The following is an 18,510-nucleotide window of genomic DNA, read 5'->3' as shown; positions in this document are numbered from 1 at the left end:
AAAAAAAAAAAAACCCCCCCCCCCCCCCCCCAAAAAAAAATCAAGAAAGTCAATGAATCAAACGCGAAAACAGCATGCATAATCAAGAAGCGTACAATAAGCGATGAATGGGATTAAGGGAAGCAGAAAAAAAACCAACCTGTAAAAGGAGGGAAAAAATGAAAGATTATAATGGGTAAGAAGCAGAAAAAGAGGAAAAGTATAAATGAGAGGAGAGAAGGGAGTTTGTTAGTATGGTAAATAGTATTGAGAGAGAGGGAGGGAGAAGGTGGCGATGAAGAACTAGTCAAATGAGAGAATGTGGGCTGAAATGAATATATGAATTCTGAATAAATTTGTAGAGGAAGAAAAGTGGACCATGTTCTTTTCATTTTCTTTTCCACAATTAAGTCTCTAATAAAAGTATAAAACTGCCATTAGGCAATTAACCAACCATTCATTCAATTAACAATTCTGACTTACTCTCTCTCTCTCTCTCTTTCTTTCAATTTCCCAATTAATCTCTCTCCAATTTGCCAAAATACCGAACACCCATTACGCGAATATACTTATTCAATCGCAATTGCTCAAAAAAACTGTTAATCAACCTAACATCACATGTATTACTCATTTAAAAATATAACTGCTGCTAGTCGTGTTACTTGCTTGATTACTACAAAGTTCTAAGTTTGACTCTGGTGAGAGTCACTGTGTACATAGTGTAATAAATTAATGGTTGGACATACTATATATCTTGGTCCATAACCATGGGCTAATGTTAGAGAAGTGTCATTTTCCTACCATAGACTTTGCAACAATTCCCAGTTTTTTACCAAATTATTTAATGGTTTCTTTTTGTTTGTCCTTTACCATTTCATGGGATTACATATTGTTCGTTTATATTTTTGGGAAACAAGCTGTATTAGGGGATTTTCTACAAAGGTAACAATACAAAACGTACAAATTTCTTTATTTTTATAAGCTGTTGTAACGGTTGGACTTTCCATTTTATTGCCAATAGTAAATAGGAGATGGAGCTGGTACACTACATAAGCTAACGCTTATCTTAACTTATTATTATTCAATTCAAAAATCCAACTCACAAGCATTGAAAGAGGTGAGTAAATGGGTGGAGCATGATTTTCGTACTATAATCTCTATCGGGATGTGATTTTTGCTGACACTTTTTTGATCGAGTCTGTTGTACATGATCTTTCTAGTACGGTTTACCTCTATTATGTAACTTTACACAAGGACAAAATTTATACCTCATAACACTTAAAAGATATTTTTCGTATTAATTAAAAATTTAAATTGGTAGTTGCATTATATTATGCTCAAGATTATTGTATTTTTTTCTTTCAACTATAAAATGTAAAATGTACTAATAATGTTATTTATATTAAAATGTTCACCAAAATTTTTATAGAGAATTCTCGATAAGATTGATTAATTTATAAATGATTAATAAATATAGAACATATATTACGAATTATGAGTATAGAACATACATTACGAATTATGAGTATTTCATAAATAAATATAGAGAATTTTGAAACGAAACCAAAAAATGTTTTCCACAAACACACATTACGTGAATTGCAGCACTGGCAGCCCGTTGAGATCGGCATGCCAATTGGGGTTAGGCTTATCATCCCTAAGAAATATATAAAAAGATAAGTGTGGGTCCCACTTCACCTAATTTATTTTACATAATGATTGCTTAATGAAACAAAATTTTAACAATTTTGTCAACGGGGGTGGCTTTAAACAAAGAATTTTCTACGTATATGTTTTGCAGCAAATCTAAGTAAAGGGTAATATTCAAAATTAATAATAAATATAAACACCGCAGTCGAGTTGGTCAAATGATTAATTTGATGATCACAAAGTTTTAAATTAAAACTTATTGATCTTCTCAATTTGAATAATTATGAATAACCTAAATTGATTTATCTTTAAGGTAAATTTTACTCAAAGTAATTATTATAAACATATAAACAGATACCACATTATAACAGAGTCAGTAGTACTAAAAATCAAATTCAATCAAATAATTTTCATATGGTTTAACACCATCATGAACAGACGTGCAACCTAACCCCCCGCCTCCCCCTTCTGGCAAAGATACCCAACAAGCCAACACGACTTTGTCGAAGCCTTAACTACATGTAGTGGTACACTAAATTACTCAAAGTGTCGTACTCAAAGCTTAACAATGAATTAACAAATATAAGTCAACTGTTGCATTATGATCCATGAGAGGACAGAAAATGAACATAAAATACAACTTAAATGAACATGAAATGCCCCCAAAAGCACAACATAATTTGTCATCTGCAAGTCTTGTGACCTTTCCGTAATATAAAAGAAAAGAAAGGTACCATGGTCAATGTAATCCAACCTTATTCAGACAGTAGACTGAACATCCAGCAAAACTAAGATTGACAATGGAGATCTGACATTCAACATAAATGTTAACAGTTCAAATTGCATGGAAGCAGCAGCACAATATCTGCAGGGTCCAATCCATGCATCCTTTTCACCAAATTTACAACAAGTGGTAATGCAAATTATGCTTCAGAAAATATTCAGCATAATGTAATCCAGGAATCCTAGAGAAACAATGACATCTGATTATTATAATTCTGTTGTCAAGAGTTAAAAGCCAGCCTAGAGAATGTCTTCGTATGGAACCTGCAGAACTCGGAACTAAATCATCTTCACCCGCAACACAGCCACATCTCTGCAGGTGAATAAGATGCATTTTTCTTCTCTTTTTCCCCCAAAGGTGGGGAGAAGAAGGGCGGGTGAAACAGCAGTTACTGAAACTTTCGATGGTAGACCTGTACATACCCTGAGCTTATATCCATGTTTACAGAAGAGCATAAAAAATAAAGCTCTTGTGAAGAAAGAAGATCAAGTGACACATCTTGTCACGTTTTGACACATTACAAAGTTATGTAAAACATTGCCACAAAGACACCATATTTTCGAAACTAAAATAGAAACTGAGAAGGGGAAATTAATGACAAGGAGAGGAGGAAAAAGGGCGGGGACTGGAATATGGAAACAATGAAGAGCGGGAGGAGAACGAGTCTTCGGCATTAAAAAGATGCCTACAATATCATGCATACCCGTGATTCCATTCTGCTCTTCCGTGATAGCAGAATGAGCATTAGGCAATAGAAGCAAGGTGATGGACCTTGAGAATTATGGATGATTGGATGGACAACTCCAATAAAATAGTACCTTCCAATATCAGCTAACAGCTCACAGATTCCGGATTTATTTGCCCACTGCTTCCACCATGACTATTGAATCCGGTTACAGGCATGGAACGCTGAGCAAAATTCAGCAGCAATTTCCTTTGGTTCTCATTTGTGTGTGGAAGGCTAGAACGTAACAGTTCTACTGGCATTTCTCTGCTCACCGCCCTTGCAGCCTCTGGACCAATCATCTCTGTGCTTGCTTGGGTCTGAGCAATGGATTGCATTATGCTCTCATATTTACTAACACAATACTTTGTAAGAAGACCGAAAAAGGCATCAAAAGATGCCTGCCAAAGGGCTGGGTTAGGCATGCTATAGCTATGGGATGCCTGAGGATCTTTTAAAAGGTAAGTTGCCCTATCAAGAACTGATTTTAAGATTATAGAGGCTCCATCTCCAGCTGGACTTCCAAGCGGGCGCAGAGGTGGCTGCTCTGAGGAACAAACTACAGCAGCTAGACAAGCACTTAGTGAATTAAGATCCATTCCACATACAGATTTTGACACAATTTTTGCAAGATTAGAAATGGTCTCAGATGATCCTTGCTCAGATGGAAGCCCACCAAACAGTACCCTCAAATGGCGAAAAATGGCCATGCAAACTATTCTGGCAAGCTCCGAACCAGGAATAAGAAGCTTAAGGTACCTTGAAATCAGCTGTTTGCCTTTAGGAATTGAAGCCAGCCATAAGAACACAATGTCATCTTTAGGATTCAGCCCGACATGGCTACTGGTTTTCCCAAGTGGGTCAACAAGTTGAAGCGACGCTGCCATGCCTTCTAACAGCATCTGTCGTTTCCGTCTGAGCTGGGCACCACCGTCTAGGGGCTGACTAAACTGAAGAAGCCGGTCAATGTCATCCACCTCAAGGAGAAGATGGAAACCATCCTCTATAGTTATTCTAGCCGCAAGCATAGGTTCCTTCTCCAAAGGAGTGTCAGATGTTTTTTGGTCGTGACTACCATCAGCAGAAGAAAAGCCTGGTGGATGAACTTCAAGAAGAGGTCGGGGCCTACGAATGGAAGAAAAGGAAACACGTCCCTCAGCATCAACATGGAGATGAGGCAATGATTCTGTGCTATTACGTGACCTTGAAGATTGTTCCTTGTTCGGACAAAAACGATGTTTTGACCTAGACTCAACTGCTCTCTTTGCCAGGCAAGCTTGGTGGTAATAATCATCTACATACGGATCATTGCAATGTGTAGCAGCATGCTGCATTTTGAGAATGCTTTCGATTTCTTCACCAGTCATGTACTTGGATCGAAACTGTGGGGCATTACTCTCACTCTTCTGGCTAGCTGCATCAGAGCCTTGTTGAGAAAACCGCACACTTTTACTTTTATGTGATTTAGTTCTTGAATCTCTCGCATCAGGCGTTCCATATTTACTCAGGTGAGCTGGTGCAGGAAAAGAATTATACAATTGGGAACGCAGTGCAGAAAAATGGGCTAAAGAAGGTTGAACAGAAAGATGTAATCTTTGCTGTTGGGGAGACATCAATTGAGGGGATAATAAACCATTCTGATGTGGGAACTGATGTGGCAAAACGTTGTTTAAAAGGCCAGAATAATCCCTATGGAAGGGGTTTGGATGGTTAGCCCAATGGTTTTGTAGCCGGTTATTTAGAGATGGACCAGAAGAGGTTAACTGTGGTATGTTTCCATTGTAGTGGACCCTGTGGGGCAGGCTAGACAACTGCATGTTTGAGCTTGACATAGAAGAGAGATTTGCAGAAGAGAAGGGTGACTGAGGCCCATGTGATGAAAGATCATAGTGATGGGAAAGACTGCGCGGTGAAGCCTGCTGTGATCTGCCACCAGGAGGAGGAAAGGAAGTGAAAGATGACTTTTGTACCAATATTGGTTCACTGGAGCAGTGTTGTAGCTGCTGGATCTGTGGCTGATGGGGGTAAGAAGACGTTCGGTATAGTGGTTTAGACTCTGCAAGATGTACTGAATTGAGGTGTGGCTGAGAAGACCATTTTTTGTTTTCCTGGTAGCATTCACTATCAGATAAATGCTGATCGAACCATTCATTAAAATCTGCATCTCTTGCCCATTCAGCTGCAGATGAACCTGGACAAATTTTTCATTAATATAGAGTCCTATATTAAACATTTGAACAGACAAGGAAAGTAAGAGAAGGGAAAAAGCAATATCCAATATTTTTATATTTGGTTTCTCCAAATTTTGAGTATTTTTTTTTGTATTAGTGACATAAAGTTGAAAAATCAAGATAGACAATCCATAAAAACTAAGAAGTGAGCAATAGAGAAAAATAGGTACTCACTTTCCCTAGAAAAAGATCCTGATCCACGATCGCCAATAACTCCAGGATGTCTTGGGCCAGTGACAACTCTGTTCAACTGGAATGATAAACACACCCATGTCAATCCACAAGAAAGAATATGCCAATTTAAATAATATGGGGCAGAAAATTAAGATGGTAGGAATGATCAACATAGCAGAAAATTAAAAGGTTAAACGAGACAAATCAAAATGACAGAGTTCCTGACATATATTATGACCATAGCAATTATAATACACCCAATTTACAGTCACACAGAACATCAACCGTAATGTTCAGTTAGAAAAGATTAAACAAAGAATTTAAGTCCTATACAGTTGATGAAGGCATAATCCCAGTTAGTATTGAGTTTACTACAGGGTAACAGACTTTAGACTTTAATCCATTTACATAGTGATCCCTTGAGGGTTCATATTCCATTAAATGACCCAGAATTAGTGAACAAATTTAGCATAATGAAAGAAATACAAAAATGCAGTAGAAGTTAAATCATTAGAAAGTGAAAATTCCAGTTAACTAACCTTTGAAAATGTAGTTGCTAGGTCATCTATATCAGATAATGAACCTAATGCTGATCCCTGTGCATTAAGAATCAGGGAAATACATAAGTCAGTCGCCAAATTTTAATATAATAAGTAGATAATGAATACTCAAAAACAATATTAATAAGACACAATGCACACAGACATGACCATGTGAAGCTAACAGCAACAACAAAGACATACAACCAACACACCCTAAATAAAAGAAAGACAACAAGAAATATACTGCTCTATTCAAAAAATTTACTCTTGACAAAGAGATGCTTTGATTGCATCCGTAAAAGTCAGAACACCAAATTTATTCTGATTCTCTCCTTTGCCACTCAAAGTGTATGATAATTGTTTCTACAAATAAAAGTGCCTTAATCTAAAGCAAAGAACCCATATCCACAGCTCCATCTACCGAGCACATGGAATATTTTGACCCAGTATTCACAAAAATAACAAAAATGAAGTATACCTCATCTTTCTCAAACAAATGATACTCCTGTATATCTTCATCGCCAAGCCTGCCACCAACTACTCCACCATCAGCCGGTACACTATCTTCTTCGTCTTCTAAACCCCCTAATTCGACTTCCTCCAGAACATTTCGCCCAAAAAACGCGTACTGGGATGCATCGAACAGTGCACTATCTGCATCACAGCGCACAAAACAAAAGTCAACTAAAATTTAGCATCAATTATAGCCGAAAACTTTAACATTTAGCAAGAACGCCAGTGAGAAATGGACAAAATGGAAGGAAAAGCAAAAACATAGGCTGAAGCAAACAACAGGATTGAAAATTGGAAGCGGAATTCAAAGGCGAGCGAAGTAAACTGACCAGAGAGGGAGCTAGAGGAGTCGGTGAAGTCTTTGAGATCCTTGTCGCCGGATCTCTCCATAATTACAACAGGACGGGAGGAAACCAGAATCTCTAGCACCAGCGGCACCTAGAACGGAAGAAAGTGAGCATTCCAGCGAATCTAAAAACTCTCTTTCGCCAGAACTGAGAACTCTAGGGTTTTCCAGAGGGCGCAGAGCGCGCGGAGAGAGAGAAGGCGAGATGTAGAAACGGAAAAACGCGCAGTTTTTGGTGCGGAGAGCGTGAATCTATATGAGAAGGAAGACGAAGAAGAAGGTGTGATGAGGTTTTTGTGTTTCCGCGAAAGTGAGAGCGGGGAAGGGAAAGTGCGAGCCGCGGGGTGGAAGGAGCTTCGGCCTTCGTGAACTCACAAACTCGGCTAATGGCTACAACTTTGTTGAAATTTGTAAGCAACTCCATCTATACCTTTTTTGCTTTTCTTTTTTCTTTTGCCTCAATTTTTTTTTTTTATTATTAAAAACACACGCATACACACAAAAAACGATACCCGACCGACTTAACTAGCTACGTAAGTAACAAACGTGTCTTGTTGTGTAATGCGCATAATATTAATATGCTGGAGAAGATTCGTGAGATTATCAACCGCTCAAAAAAAGTTAAAACTTCTAAACATTTTGTATTATTAATGCTATAGCCATAAAATTTGCAACTAGATTATGTTCTCTAAACACATTCGTTGAGTGAATTTTTCAATGTCACGCCAAAAATTACTTACACTACTCAAAGAAATTAAAAATAAATTATTAACAAGTTACGTCTTATCGTCTACTGAACAACTAAATATAAATCACTTTTAGCAATAACACATAAACATAAACTTTATCTTTCATAAGCAAGATCACCCACCTTCCTCAGCAATACACAACCCAATATTATACATGAAGGCCTTAACCCAATATCGATTTATAGCCAACTCCTTACTTCTTGATTTTCCAACATTGCTCTTGAAACAACCATCATCATTAAGTTTTACCTAAACTTTAAGGCTTTAAATGGTGAGTTTAAATTTGGGTTCAATTAATATGAATTTGACTATTTTTTTTTTGTAATTTAATTTTTAAATAAATATTATATTAAATGTACTATTGAATATAAAATGTGGAATTTAAAATTTATAACAAACAATTAAAATTTGCTAATTTCACCAGCAAATAAGCATTAATAAGATGGGTAAAATTGGATAGAAAAAGTACATCATATATTTTATCAAAAATATAAAAGAAAAATACAACTTTATTGAGTATGAATTACATTTACAACTGTATAGATATGATATCATTAGTCATGCCCATACAAAAACTAAAATAAAAATAATTCTTGAGCTAATTAAATGACTACAACATTTTTTTTCTTGTGATTTATTTTGTTTTCTATTTGTTTTCACCTCACATCGAAAGAAATCATAAAAGTTTTCAAATGTTTTTTTTTTTTTTTAATTTCACCGTTATTCTCTTGGTAGCTTAAAGTTTGGAGGAATTGCTATAATGACTTTCTACTTGACTTCGTGGTCTATTGAGTCAAAATAAGATATTTTTGTTTTTCTTTTATTAATATAATTGAGTATGTGCCTATGTGTACTTAAATTTCAGTTAATATAAATATTACGGAGTATATCTTTCAACAAAAAAAAAAATAAAAAAAATATTACGGAGTATATTGTTTTTCATAGTACGGGTGAAACTAAAAAAATTTAAAAATTGACGTCTTTAATTGAAATCATTAAGAATGTTGATATGTTGGATAAAGTACAAATTTGGCATAATCATTCTTATGGCCTCTAATGATCAACGAGTCTGATTATGTATCGTTTACGTACACATTCAGACATTCTAGCAGTGCACGCTAAACGTAATTGCGGTATACATTTGAGTATGAGATTTAAAAATAAAAAATAAAAAAAATTGGGGAGATAGAAAATTAGGAGGAAAAAAATGTACATTAATATAATTTGAAAAACATAGAAAATTAGAAAAATAATAAATCGAAGAAATGAAAACTATAAGATTAAAAAAAGCTCAATATAAATTTCTATGTAAATTAATCCATAGGTTCTTAGAGATGTGACAATAGAATGTTTTTAACGACACTATAACACCTGAATCATCAAAATCTCAGTCACTTCTCTAATTCTGAGGATCAAATGCGCCACATGATTAAGAACTCACTAGACTAAATTTAAACTGGGAATAATTGAATGATTAAATTTATGACAGCAGTTGCTGAAACATTCCATGGTAGACCTGTACATTCTACCCTTCGAGCTTATTTATAGCCATGTTTACAGAAGAGCATACAAAAATAAAGCTCTTGTGAAGAAAGAAGCTCGAGTGACACATCTCGTCACATTTTGACACAATACAAAGTTATGTAAAACACAGTCACGGAGACCACTTTTTCTAAACTAAAACAACAGGGAATAGAAATTGAGGAGAAAAATAATGAAGAAAGGAAGGAAATGGACAGGGCCAGGGATATGAAAACTATGAAGAGTTGGAGGAGAATGAGTCTTTGGCATTAAAAAGATGCCAACAACATCATGCATACCTTTGATTCTGTTCTGCTCTTCAGTGATGGCGAATTGGACGTCAGGCAATGGAAGCCAGACGATAGACCTGGAGAATTGTGGATGATTGGAATCACAGCTCCATTAAAATAGTGCCTTTTCACTATCAGCTAACAGCTCACAGATTCCGGATTGATTTGCCCACTGCTTCCACCGTGACTATTGAATCCTGTCACAGGCATGGAACGCTGAGCAAAATTCAACAGCAACTTCCTTTGGTTCTCATTTGTGTGTGGAAGGCTAGAACGTAACAGTTCTACTGGCATTTCTCTGCTCACTGCCCTTGCAGCCTCTGGACTGATCATCTCTGTGCTTGCTTGGGTCTGTGCAATGGACTGCATTATGCTCTCATATTTACTAACACAATACTTTGTAAGAAGACCGAAAAAGGCATCAAAAGATGCCTGCCATAGGGCTGGGTTAGGCATGCTATAACTATGGGAGGCCTGAGGATCTTTTAAAAGGTAAGTTGCCCTATCAAGAACTGATTTCAAGATGACAGTGGCTCCATCTCCAGCAGGACTTCCAAGCGGGCGCAGAGGTGGCTGCTCTGAGGAACAAACTACAGCAACTAGACAAGCACTTAGTGAATTAAGATCCATTCCACAAACAGATTTTGACACAACTTTGGCGAGATTAGAAATGGTCTCAGATGCTTCTTGCTCAGATGGAAGCCCACCAAATAAAACCCTCAAATGGCGAAAAATTGCCATGCAAACTATTCTGGCAAGCTCCCCACCAGGAATAAGAAGTTTAAGGTACCTTGAAATCAGCTTTTTGCCTTTGGGAATTGATACTAGCCATAAGAACACGATGTCATCTTTAGGATTCAGCCCAACAGAGCTATTGGTTTTCCCAAGTGGGTCAACAAGTTGAAGTGATGCTGCCATGCCTTCTAACAACATCTGACGTTTCCTTCTGAGCTGAGTACCACTGTCTTGGGGCTGACTAAACCGAAGAAGCCGGTCGATGTCATCCACCTCAAGGAGAAGATGGAAACCATCCTCTATAGTGATTCTAGCAGCAAGCATAGGTTCCTTCTCCAAAGGAGTGTCAGATGTTTTTTGTTCGCCACTACCATCAGCAGAAGCAAAGCCTGGTGGATGGACTTCAAGAAGGGGTCGGGGCCTACGAATGGAAGAAAAGGAAACACGTCCCTCAGCATCAACATGGAGATGAGGCACTGATTCTGCACTATTACGTGACCTTGAAGATTGTTCCTTGTTCGGACAGAAACGATGTTTTGACCTAGACTCAACTGCTCTCTTTGCTATGCAAGCTTGGTGGTAATAATCATCTACATATGGATCATTGCAATGTGTTGCAGCATGCTGCATTTTGAGAATGCTTTCTATTTCTTCACCAGTCATGTACTTAGATCTAAACTGTGGGGCATTACTCTCACTCTTCTGGCTAGCTGCATCAGAGCCTTGTTGAGAAAACCGCACACTTCGGCTTTTATGTGATTTAGCTCTTGAATCTCTCACATCAGGCATTCCATGTTTACCCATGTGAGCAGGAGCAGGAAAAGAATTATACAGTTGGGACTGCAGTGCTGAAAAATGCGCTAAAGAAGGTTGAACAGAAAGGTGCAATCTTTGCTGTTGAGGAGACATCAACTGATGGGATAATAAACCATTCTGATGTGGGAACTGATGTGGCAAAACATTGTTTAAAAGGCCAGAATAATCCCTATGGAAGGGGTTTGGATGGTTAGCCCAATGGTTTTGTAGCCGGTTATTTAGGGATGGACCAGAAGAGGTTAACTGTGGTATGTTTCCATTGTAGTGGACCCTGTGGGGCAGGCTAGACAACTGCATGTTTGAGCTTGACATAGAAGAGAGATTTGCAGAAGAGAAGGGTGACTGAGGCCCATGTGATGAAAGATCATAGTGATGGGAAAGACTGCGCGGTGAAGCCTGCTGTGATCTGCCACCAGGAGGAGGAAAGGAAGTGAAAGATGATTTTTGTACCAATATTGGTTCACTGGAGCAGTGTTGTAGCTGCTGGATCTGTGGCTGATGGGGGTAAGAAAACGTTCGGTATAGTGGTTTAGACTCTGCAAGATGTACTGAATTGAGGTGTGGCTGAGAAGACCATTTTTTGTTTTCCTGGTAGCATTCACTATCAGATAAATGCTGATCAAACCATTCATTAAAATCTGCATCTCTTGTCCATTCAGCTGCAGATGAACCTGGACAAATTTTTCATTAATATAGAATCTTACTATCAAACACTTAAACAACGGAGGAAAGTAAGAGGGGGGAGCAATATACCCGAAATTTGAGTACTTTTTTTTGTGTGTTAGTGGCTGACATAAAGATAAAAATACAGATAGACAGTTCATATAAAATTGAAAAGTGAGCAAAAGAAAATTGACTAGGTACTCACTTTCTCTAGAAAAAGATCCTGATCCACGATCACCAATAACTCCGGGATGTCTTGGGCCCGTGACATTTCTGTTCAACTGGAATGATAAAGCCATCCATGTAAATTCACAAGAAAGAATATACCAAGAAAAGTAATATGGGGGGAGAAAAATAAGACTGTAGTAATGAATGAATGATCAACACAATCAAAGTACCCAAAAAAAATGTTTAAAGGTTAGATGAAACAAATCAAAACAATACTTTTGATGACATATATTATTCCTTGCAAATATCAAGTTACAAATTTTCAGGTTAAGATGATAACAACGCATAGCACAAATAATGATCATAGCAATTATAATACACCCAATTTACATAATCATAAAGAACATCAAAAGTAATGTTCAGACTGGAAAAAATTAAAAAGGGAATTGAAGTCCTATACAATTGAAGAAGGCATAATCCCTGTTAGTATTGAGTTTACAACAGGACAACAGATTGCACACTTCAATCCATTTACATAGTGATCCCTTCTTTGTTCAAATTCCATTAAATGATCTCAGATTAGTGAGAGAGAAAAAAAATTAGCATAATGAAGAAATACAAACATGCAGTAGAAATTAAACCATTACAAAGTGAAATTTCCCGTTAACTAACCTTTGAAAATGTAGTTGCTAGGTCATCTAAATCAGATAATGAACCTAACATTGATCCCTGCACATCACAGGAAAAATGTATGTCAGTCATGAAACTTTAATATAATAACTATATAATGAATACTAAAAAAGAAACATTAATAACATACAATACAAACAGAAATAACCATGTGCAGCAACAGCAAATGCATACAGCCAACACAACCTAACTAAAAAAAGACAAAGAAAAACACTACTAAAATAAATTTATTCTTGACAAGGAGATGATGCTTTGATTGCATTGATAAAAGTTGGAAAACCAAATTTATTCTTTGTTCTCTCTTTCCCCACACGAAGTGTATTATTAGTACTTCTTCACAAACAGAAGTGCCTTGATCTAAACCAAAGAACTGAGATCCACAGCTCCATCTGACAGGCCAATGGAATATTTCAGAGCAGTATTGACAAAAAATAACAAAAATGAAATATACCTCATCTTTCTCAAACAAATGATATTCCTGTATATCCTCATCGCCAACTCCGCCACCGACTCCTCCAGCACCAGCAGGTACACTACTACTATCTTCTTCATCCTCTAAACCTCCTAATTCAACTTCCTCAAGAACATTTCGCTCAAAAAAAGCGTACTGAGATGCATCGAACAGTGCACTATCTGCATCACAGACCAAACAACAAAAGTCAACTATATTTCGCATGTTTCACGCCATATCTCAACAATTATGCATCAATTCAAGCCGAAAATTCCGGCAATTGGCCAGAACCTCCAGTAAGAAATCGAAAAAACGAAAACAAAAACAAAACGTTAGGCTGAAGCAAACGAAAGGATTGAAAATTGGAAGCGAAAATTCAGTAAACTGACCAGAGACGGAGCTAGAGGAGCTGGTGAAGTCCTTGAGATCCTTCCCGTTGGATCTCTCCATAATTACAACAAAACCGAAGAAAATAAGCAACGCTAGCACCAGCCGCGCCTAGGCGTATGAAGAACGGAGGAAGTGAACCATTGTAGCGAATCTTAAAACTCCTTGTGGCCAGAAGTGAGGATTCTAGGGTTTTCCAGGCCACCGCAAAGCACGCGAAAAGAGAGAAAGGGAGATGTAGAAACGGAAATACGCGCGGTTTTTGGTGCGGAGTGCGTGAATCTATGAGGAGGAGGATGAAGGACAAGAGGGTGTGTGTGCGATGAGGTTTTTGTTTCGTTCGGTTTACGCCAAAGTGCGAGCCGCGGGTGGGCGGAGTATGGGCCTTTCGCGAAGTGGGCGGAGCATCAAATCGAATTATACCATTTAATTCTTTTTTTAATATTGTCAATTTGCCATTAAAATTACTATTAATCGTAAAATAATCAATTAAAGTTTTATTTTAAAATAGTTAATATGAACAATAAATTAAACCACTACAATGGAATTTCGCAAGCCTTGATAATTAATAAAATAAAATAAAATTCGCAACTACAAATTAGCCATTAAGAACGTCTATACGTTGATTAAAATAGTAATTTGACTGAATTAACTTGAATTCAAGTTAGAGAAATTTGAATCATTAAGTGATATTGAAAGTGTTTCAATGCAGACTTAGAATTAAACGGGCGGATAGAGTGATGGGTTTTAAACATAAATGTAATTAGTATTGGAGCAATGCATGTAAGACAAGGATGGGTGAAGTGTATTCTGTGTATACTAGCAAACAAAGGCAGCTGGGAAAATTTAAGAAATAGTTGGTGCATATTCTTGTAAGATTTGGCCTTGCCTGCCATGTTCTTGTTGTTTAGTAGTTGGCGGAGATAAGTGGGAAGGTTTCCAGTGGCATACAGTTGTGTCCACTCATAATCAAGACAAGAACAGCAGGAGTTCATGGTTGACTTACCCAATTCATCAAATAATTATTGACTTTTTTTGTCTCGAGACGTGAACTCGCGTAAACCACACAGAATAAATAAATCGCACTAAATAAATCCTCATCAGGCAGAGTTAGTGAGCCGTGTAATAGGCGATCATTTCGCGCGGTTCGGGGGCACTTGACTTAGCAGCTGCCGCGCATGACAGCGTCTTGACCCCAGCCAATTTTTGGGCCAATTCCCATCGGGAGCCAGGATGCATGACAATTTCATACAACCATCCAGGTGGAGTGGCACACGATCTTCCTCTTAACTTATGTAGAGATATTGGTTCCTTTACACAACAATTTGCTTCTCGAATTGACGAATTAGAAGAGATGTCAACCAACAACCATACTGCAAATCTGCAACAGATTTGATTGATAGAGTATTGACAAAAATTGAGTTCGTGATCTTCAGGTTGAATAATTATGTTTAGTGTTTTTGCTTTGTCTTTTACAATGTTCATAAAACATTTCTGTGCATGCATGTGTTTGTTTCTGTTCCTTCGCCTTCGTATTCTCAATGATAAATTCCAACACATATACAGGCCTTTTTGCATTTGACAATAATGTCTATTTGTCTTGTTTCTTTAATTTGGCTGGGACCATCCAACACCCCTAGATTTAGGGATCGATTTTTAGTATTGTGATTTGTGAGTAATTTATGCGAGCTTTATTATTTCAACTAGTATTTTCACCCGTGCGTTGCACGGAATGAATTTGTTATAACATTTTAAGAAATATTTGAATCGATATACAATTATATAAAATATAACATCGAATATGAGTATGAATAAGTGTATAAATGCAATTATAGTATGCATCTTCCTTGCATACAACAAATACCACAAAAATTCAGTGTTCTAAAATAAGTGTATAAATGCAATAGGTAGATAATTTACATTATTGCATCATATTCATTAATTTAATTACTTGTCGGTTAGCTATTGCAAGATCTTGAGGTACACTTATATTTTGATATTCAGTAAGTATAACTATATTAGAGAAAAATTTACATATGAGTAATGGGATAATCAGTTGAGTAATTGTTGGTTGACTGTAGAGCGTTGTGTTGGAGGAGGAAGATGATATATAGTGAAGATGATATTGCCCTTCACTATATATCATCTTCTTCCTTCAACACGTTGATACTCTCTGGACAAATAACTGTTGGAAAAAAAATTAGCATAAAATGGCATTTTACTGGCAATATTGTGGTACAAATATATGTGGGTCCACTTTTGATTTGGGTCGGGTCAAAGTGGATTCGTGTTCTTCGTAGTTAGACGAAAAGATTGATATATTGTACGCTCAAAACTGATAATGGGTGAATAAGAAATTGGTACTCAAAATTGACCCATTTGAGTTAGAAAAATATAGAGAAAAACCTTTCAAGTAACTTTTGTCCCACATTGGTTTGAGAAGTGGTTTGCACCACTACTTATACAAGAGTTTTTCTAAGGCTTATTGAATTGTATAGCATAGAGGCTCTCTCTCGCGCGCAGGGGGGTGCGCCGACACCTGCATGCACGAATGTCGTTCAGAAAATTGGTTGGCCTTGCGGGTTGAATTATGCAAAATTTTCATATTTTTTACAATATTACGCAAACCATACCATAATAATATCGATCTGTTTTGGGCAGCAAGTTAAAACTGAGGATATTATTTTTATTAATAGTATAGATTGCATTGCAGAGAAATATATATACTGAATTACTACCATTAGTAATTCTACTCTAGAATTGTATTACGAATAGGAACGTAGATAAGAATATATTTTATTAGGAATTCTATTTTAATCAATTGTATTAGGGATATGAATTGTATTACCATATCTTACAATATTACGCAATTCATAATATTATAGGTCTGTTTTGGTCGGGAAGTTAAAACTGAGGATATTGTTTTTATTAATAGTATAGATTGCATTGTAGAGAAATATATATACTGAGTTATTACCATTACTAATTCTAGTCTAGAATTGTATTACGAATAGGAACGTAGAGAATGATATATTTTATTAGGAATTATATTTTGATTTACAATTGTATTAGGGATAGGAATTGCATTCCAATATTTTACAATATTACGCATACCAAAATATTATAGGTCTGTTTTGGGCGGGAGTTAAAACTGAGGATATTGTTTTTATTAATAGTATAGATTGCATTGCAGAGAAGTATATATATACTGAATTATTACCATTAGTAATTCTAGTTTAGAATTGTATTACGAATAGGAACGTAGTGAAGGATATATTTTATTAGGAATTCTATTTTGATTTACAATTGTATTAGGGATAGGAATTGCATTCCAATATTTTACAATATTACGCACACCAAAATATTATAGGTATCTTTTAGGTGGGAAGTTAAAACTGAGTATATTGTTTTTATTAATAGTATAGATTGCATTGCAGAGAAATATATATACTGAATTATTACCGATAGTAATTATATTCTAGAATTGTACTATGAATAGGAACGTAGGGAAGAATATATATTTTATTAGGAATTCTATTTTAATTTACAATTGTATTAGGGATAGAATTGTATTACCATATTTTACAATATTACGCACCAAAAAATATTATAGGTCTGTTTTGGGCGGGAAGTTAAAACTGAGGATAATGTTTTTATTAATAGTATAGATTCATATTTTTTACAATATTACGCAAACCATACCATAATAATATCGGTCTGTTTTGGGCAGGAAGTTAAAACTGAGGATATTGTTTTTATTAATAGTATAGATTGCATTGCAGAGAAGTATATATATATACTGAATTATTACCATTAGTAATTCTAGTTTAGAATTGTATTACGAATAGGAACGTAGAGAAGGATATATTTTATTAGGAATTCTATTTTGATTTACAATTGTATTAGGGATAGGAATTGCATTCCAATATTTTACAATATTACGCACACCAAAATATTATAGGTATCTTTTAGGTGGGAAGTTAAAACTGAGTATATTGTTTTTATTAATAGTATAGATTGCATTGCAGAGAAATATATATACTGAATTATTACCGATAGTAATTATATTCTAGAATTGTACTATGAATAGGAACGTAGGGAAGAATATATATTTTATTAGGAATTCTATTTTAATTTACAATTGTATTAGGGATAGAATTGTATTACCATATTTTACAATATTACGCACCAAAAAATATTATAGGTCTGTTTTGGGCGGGAAGTTAAAACTGAGGATAATGTTTTTATTAATAGTATAGATTCATATTTTTTACAATATTACGCAAACCATACCATAATAATATCGGTCTGTTTTGGGCAGGAAGTTAAAACTGAGGATATTGTTTTTATTAATAGTATAGATTGCATTGCAGAGAAGTATATATATATACTGAATTATTACCATTAGTAATTCTAGTTTAGAATTGTATTACGAATAGGAACGTAGAGAAGGATATATTTTATTAGGAATTCTATTTTGATTTACAATTGTATTAGGGATAGGAATTGCATTCCAATATTTTACAATATTACGCACACCAAAATATTATTGGTCTGTTTTGTGCGGGAAGTTAAAACTGAGGATATTGTTTTTATTAATAGTATAGATTATTTGTAAATGACTATATAGTTCACTTATTGTTGTTTATAATCTTGTGGTTTAATGACACGAAGTAACTTTTAAATATGAGAAATCATGAATTCGAGCTTTTCAGTAGGTTGAGAAAGTGAACAATTACTACGGGTTCATAGTACTCATAAAACCATGTATAAAGTAGTCAATCGATCAATTTTATTATCCCATTGTAATTATTAGATGCACTACACCTTGTTGTTATATATAGACGAACATATACACACACATAAAAAATAAAGTAAAATAAAATAAAATAAAATAAAATAAAAAGAAGAAGAAGAAAGAAATAATGTACTTCAAAATTCTGTCCCTATGCGATATAATTGATACCTAGCTAGTACTTGCTTGATGCATGCATGTCACGTGTTACCACGATACATCAAGATTTGTTTTTTCCCTTCCTTTTTTTTAAATTTAATATTATGATTATTAATGAAGTAGTGAAGTGTCCATCTCGATCA

General features: G+C 35.6%; 3 protein-coding genes across 3 annotated transcripts in view; all 3 read right to left on the bottom strand.

Annotated features, from left to right (window-relative positions):
* The window catches only part of LOC116009781 (UDP-arabinose 4-epimerase 1-like), a 4,726-nt gene extending 4,430 nt beyond the window's left edge, over positions 1–296 (bottom strand). The window contains exon 1 of the mRNA XM_031248908.1: positions 140–296. The gene's annotated coding sequence lies outside the window, so the exon portion shown is untranslated. The remainder of the gene's footprint in view (positions 1–139) is intronic.
* A 1,906-nt stretch (positions 297–2,202) lies between these two features.
* LOC116009780 (protein PAT1 homolog 1-like) lies at positions 2,203–7,340 on the bottom strand. Its single transcript, XM_031248907.1, has 5 exons — positions 6,927–7,340; positions 6,563–6,738; positions 6,082–6,138; positions 5,543–5,618; positions 2,203–5,328 (listed from the first exon to the last, which is right to left on the bottom strand). Exons 1-5 carry the CDS (start codon positions 6,985–6,987, stop codon positions 3,245–3,247), a joined length of 2,454 nt encoding a protein of 817 aa, XP_031104767.1. The 5' UTR covers positions 6,988–7,340; the 3' UTR covers positions 2,203–3,244.
* Positions 7,341–9,138: 1,798 nt separating this feature from the next.
* Positions 9,139–13,799, bottom strand: LOC116009779 (protein PAT1 homolog 1-like). Its single transcript, XM_031248906.1, has 5 exons — positions 13,416–13,799; positions 13,027–13,208; positions 12,558–12,614; positions 11,923–11,998; positions 9,139–11,725 (listed from the first exon to the last, which is right to left on the bottom strand). The coding sequence occupies exons 1-5, from the start codon at positions 13,474–13,476 to the stop codon at positions 9,642–9,644; spliced, it is 2,460 nt and encodes an 819-aa protein (XP_031104766.1). The 5' UTR covers positions 13,477–13,799; the 3' UTR covers positions 9,139–9,641.
* Positions 13,800–18,510: the final 4,711 nt, after the last annotated feature.

The sequence above is a fragment of the Ipomoea triloba genome, chromosome 2 (genome assembly GCF_003576645.1).
Source record: "Ipomoea triloba cultivar NCNSP0323 chromosome 2, ASM357664v1".
Taxonomy (NCBI): domain Eukaryota; kingdom Viridiplantae; phylum Streptophyta; class Magnoliopsida; order Solanales; family Convolvulaceae; genus Ipomoea; species Ipomoea triloba.
The sequence above is the reverse complement of the archived record's forward strand: the minus strand, read 5'-3'. Positions and strand labels throughout refer to the sequence as shown.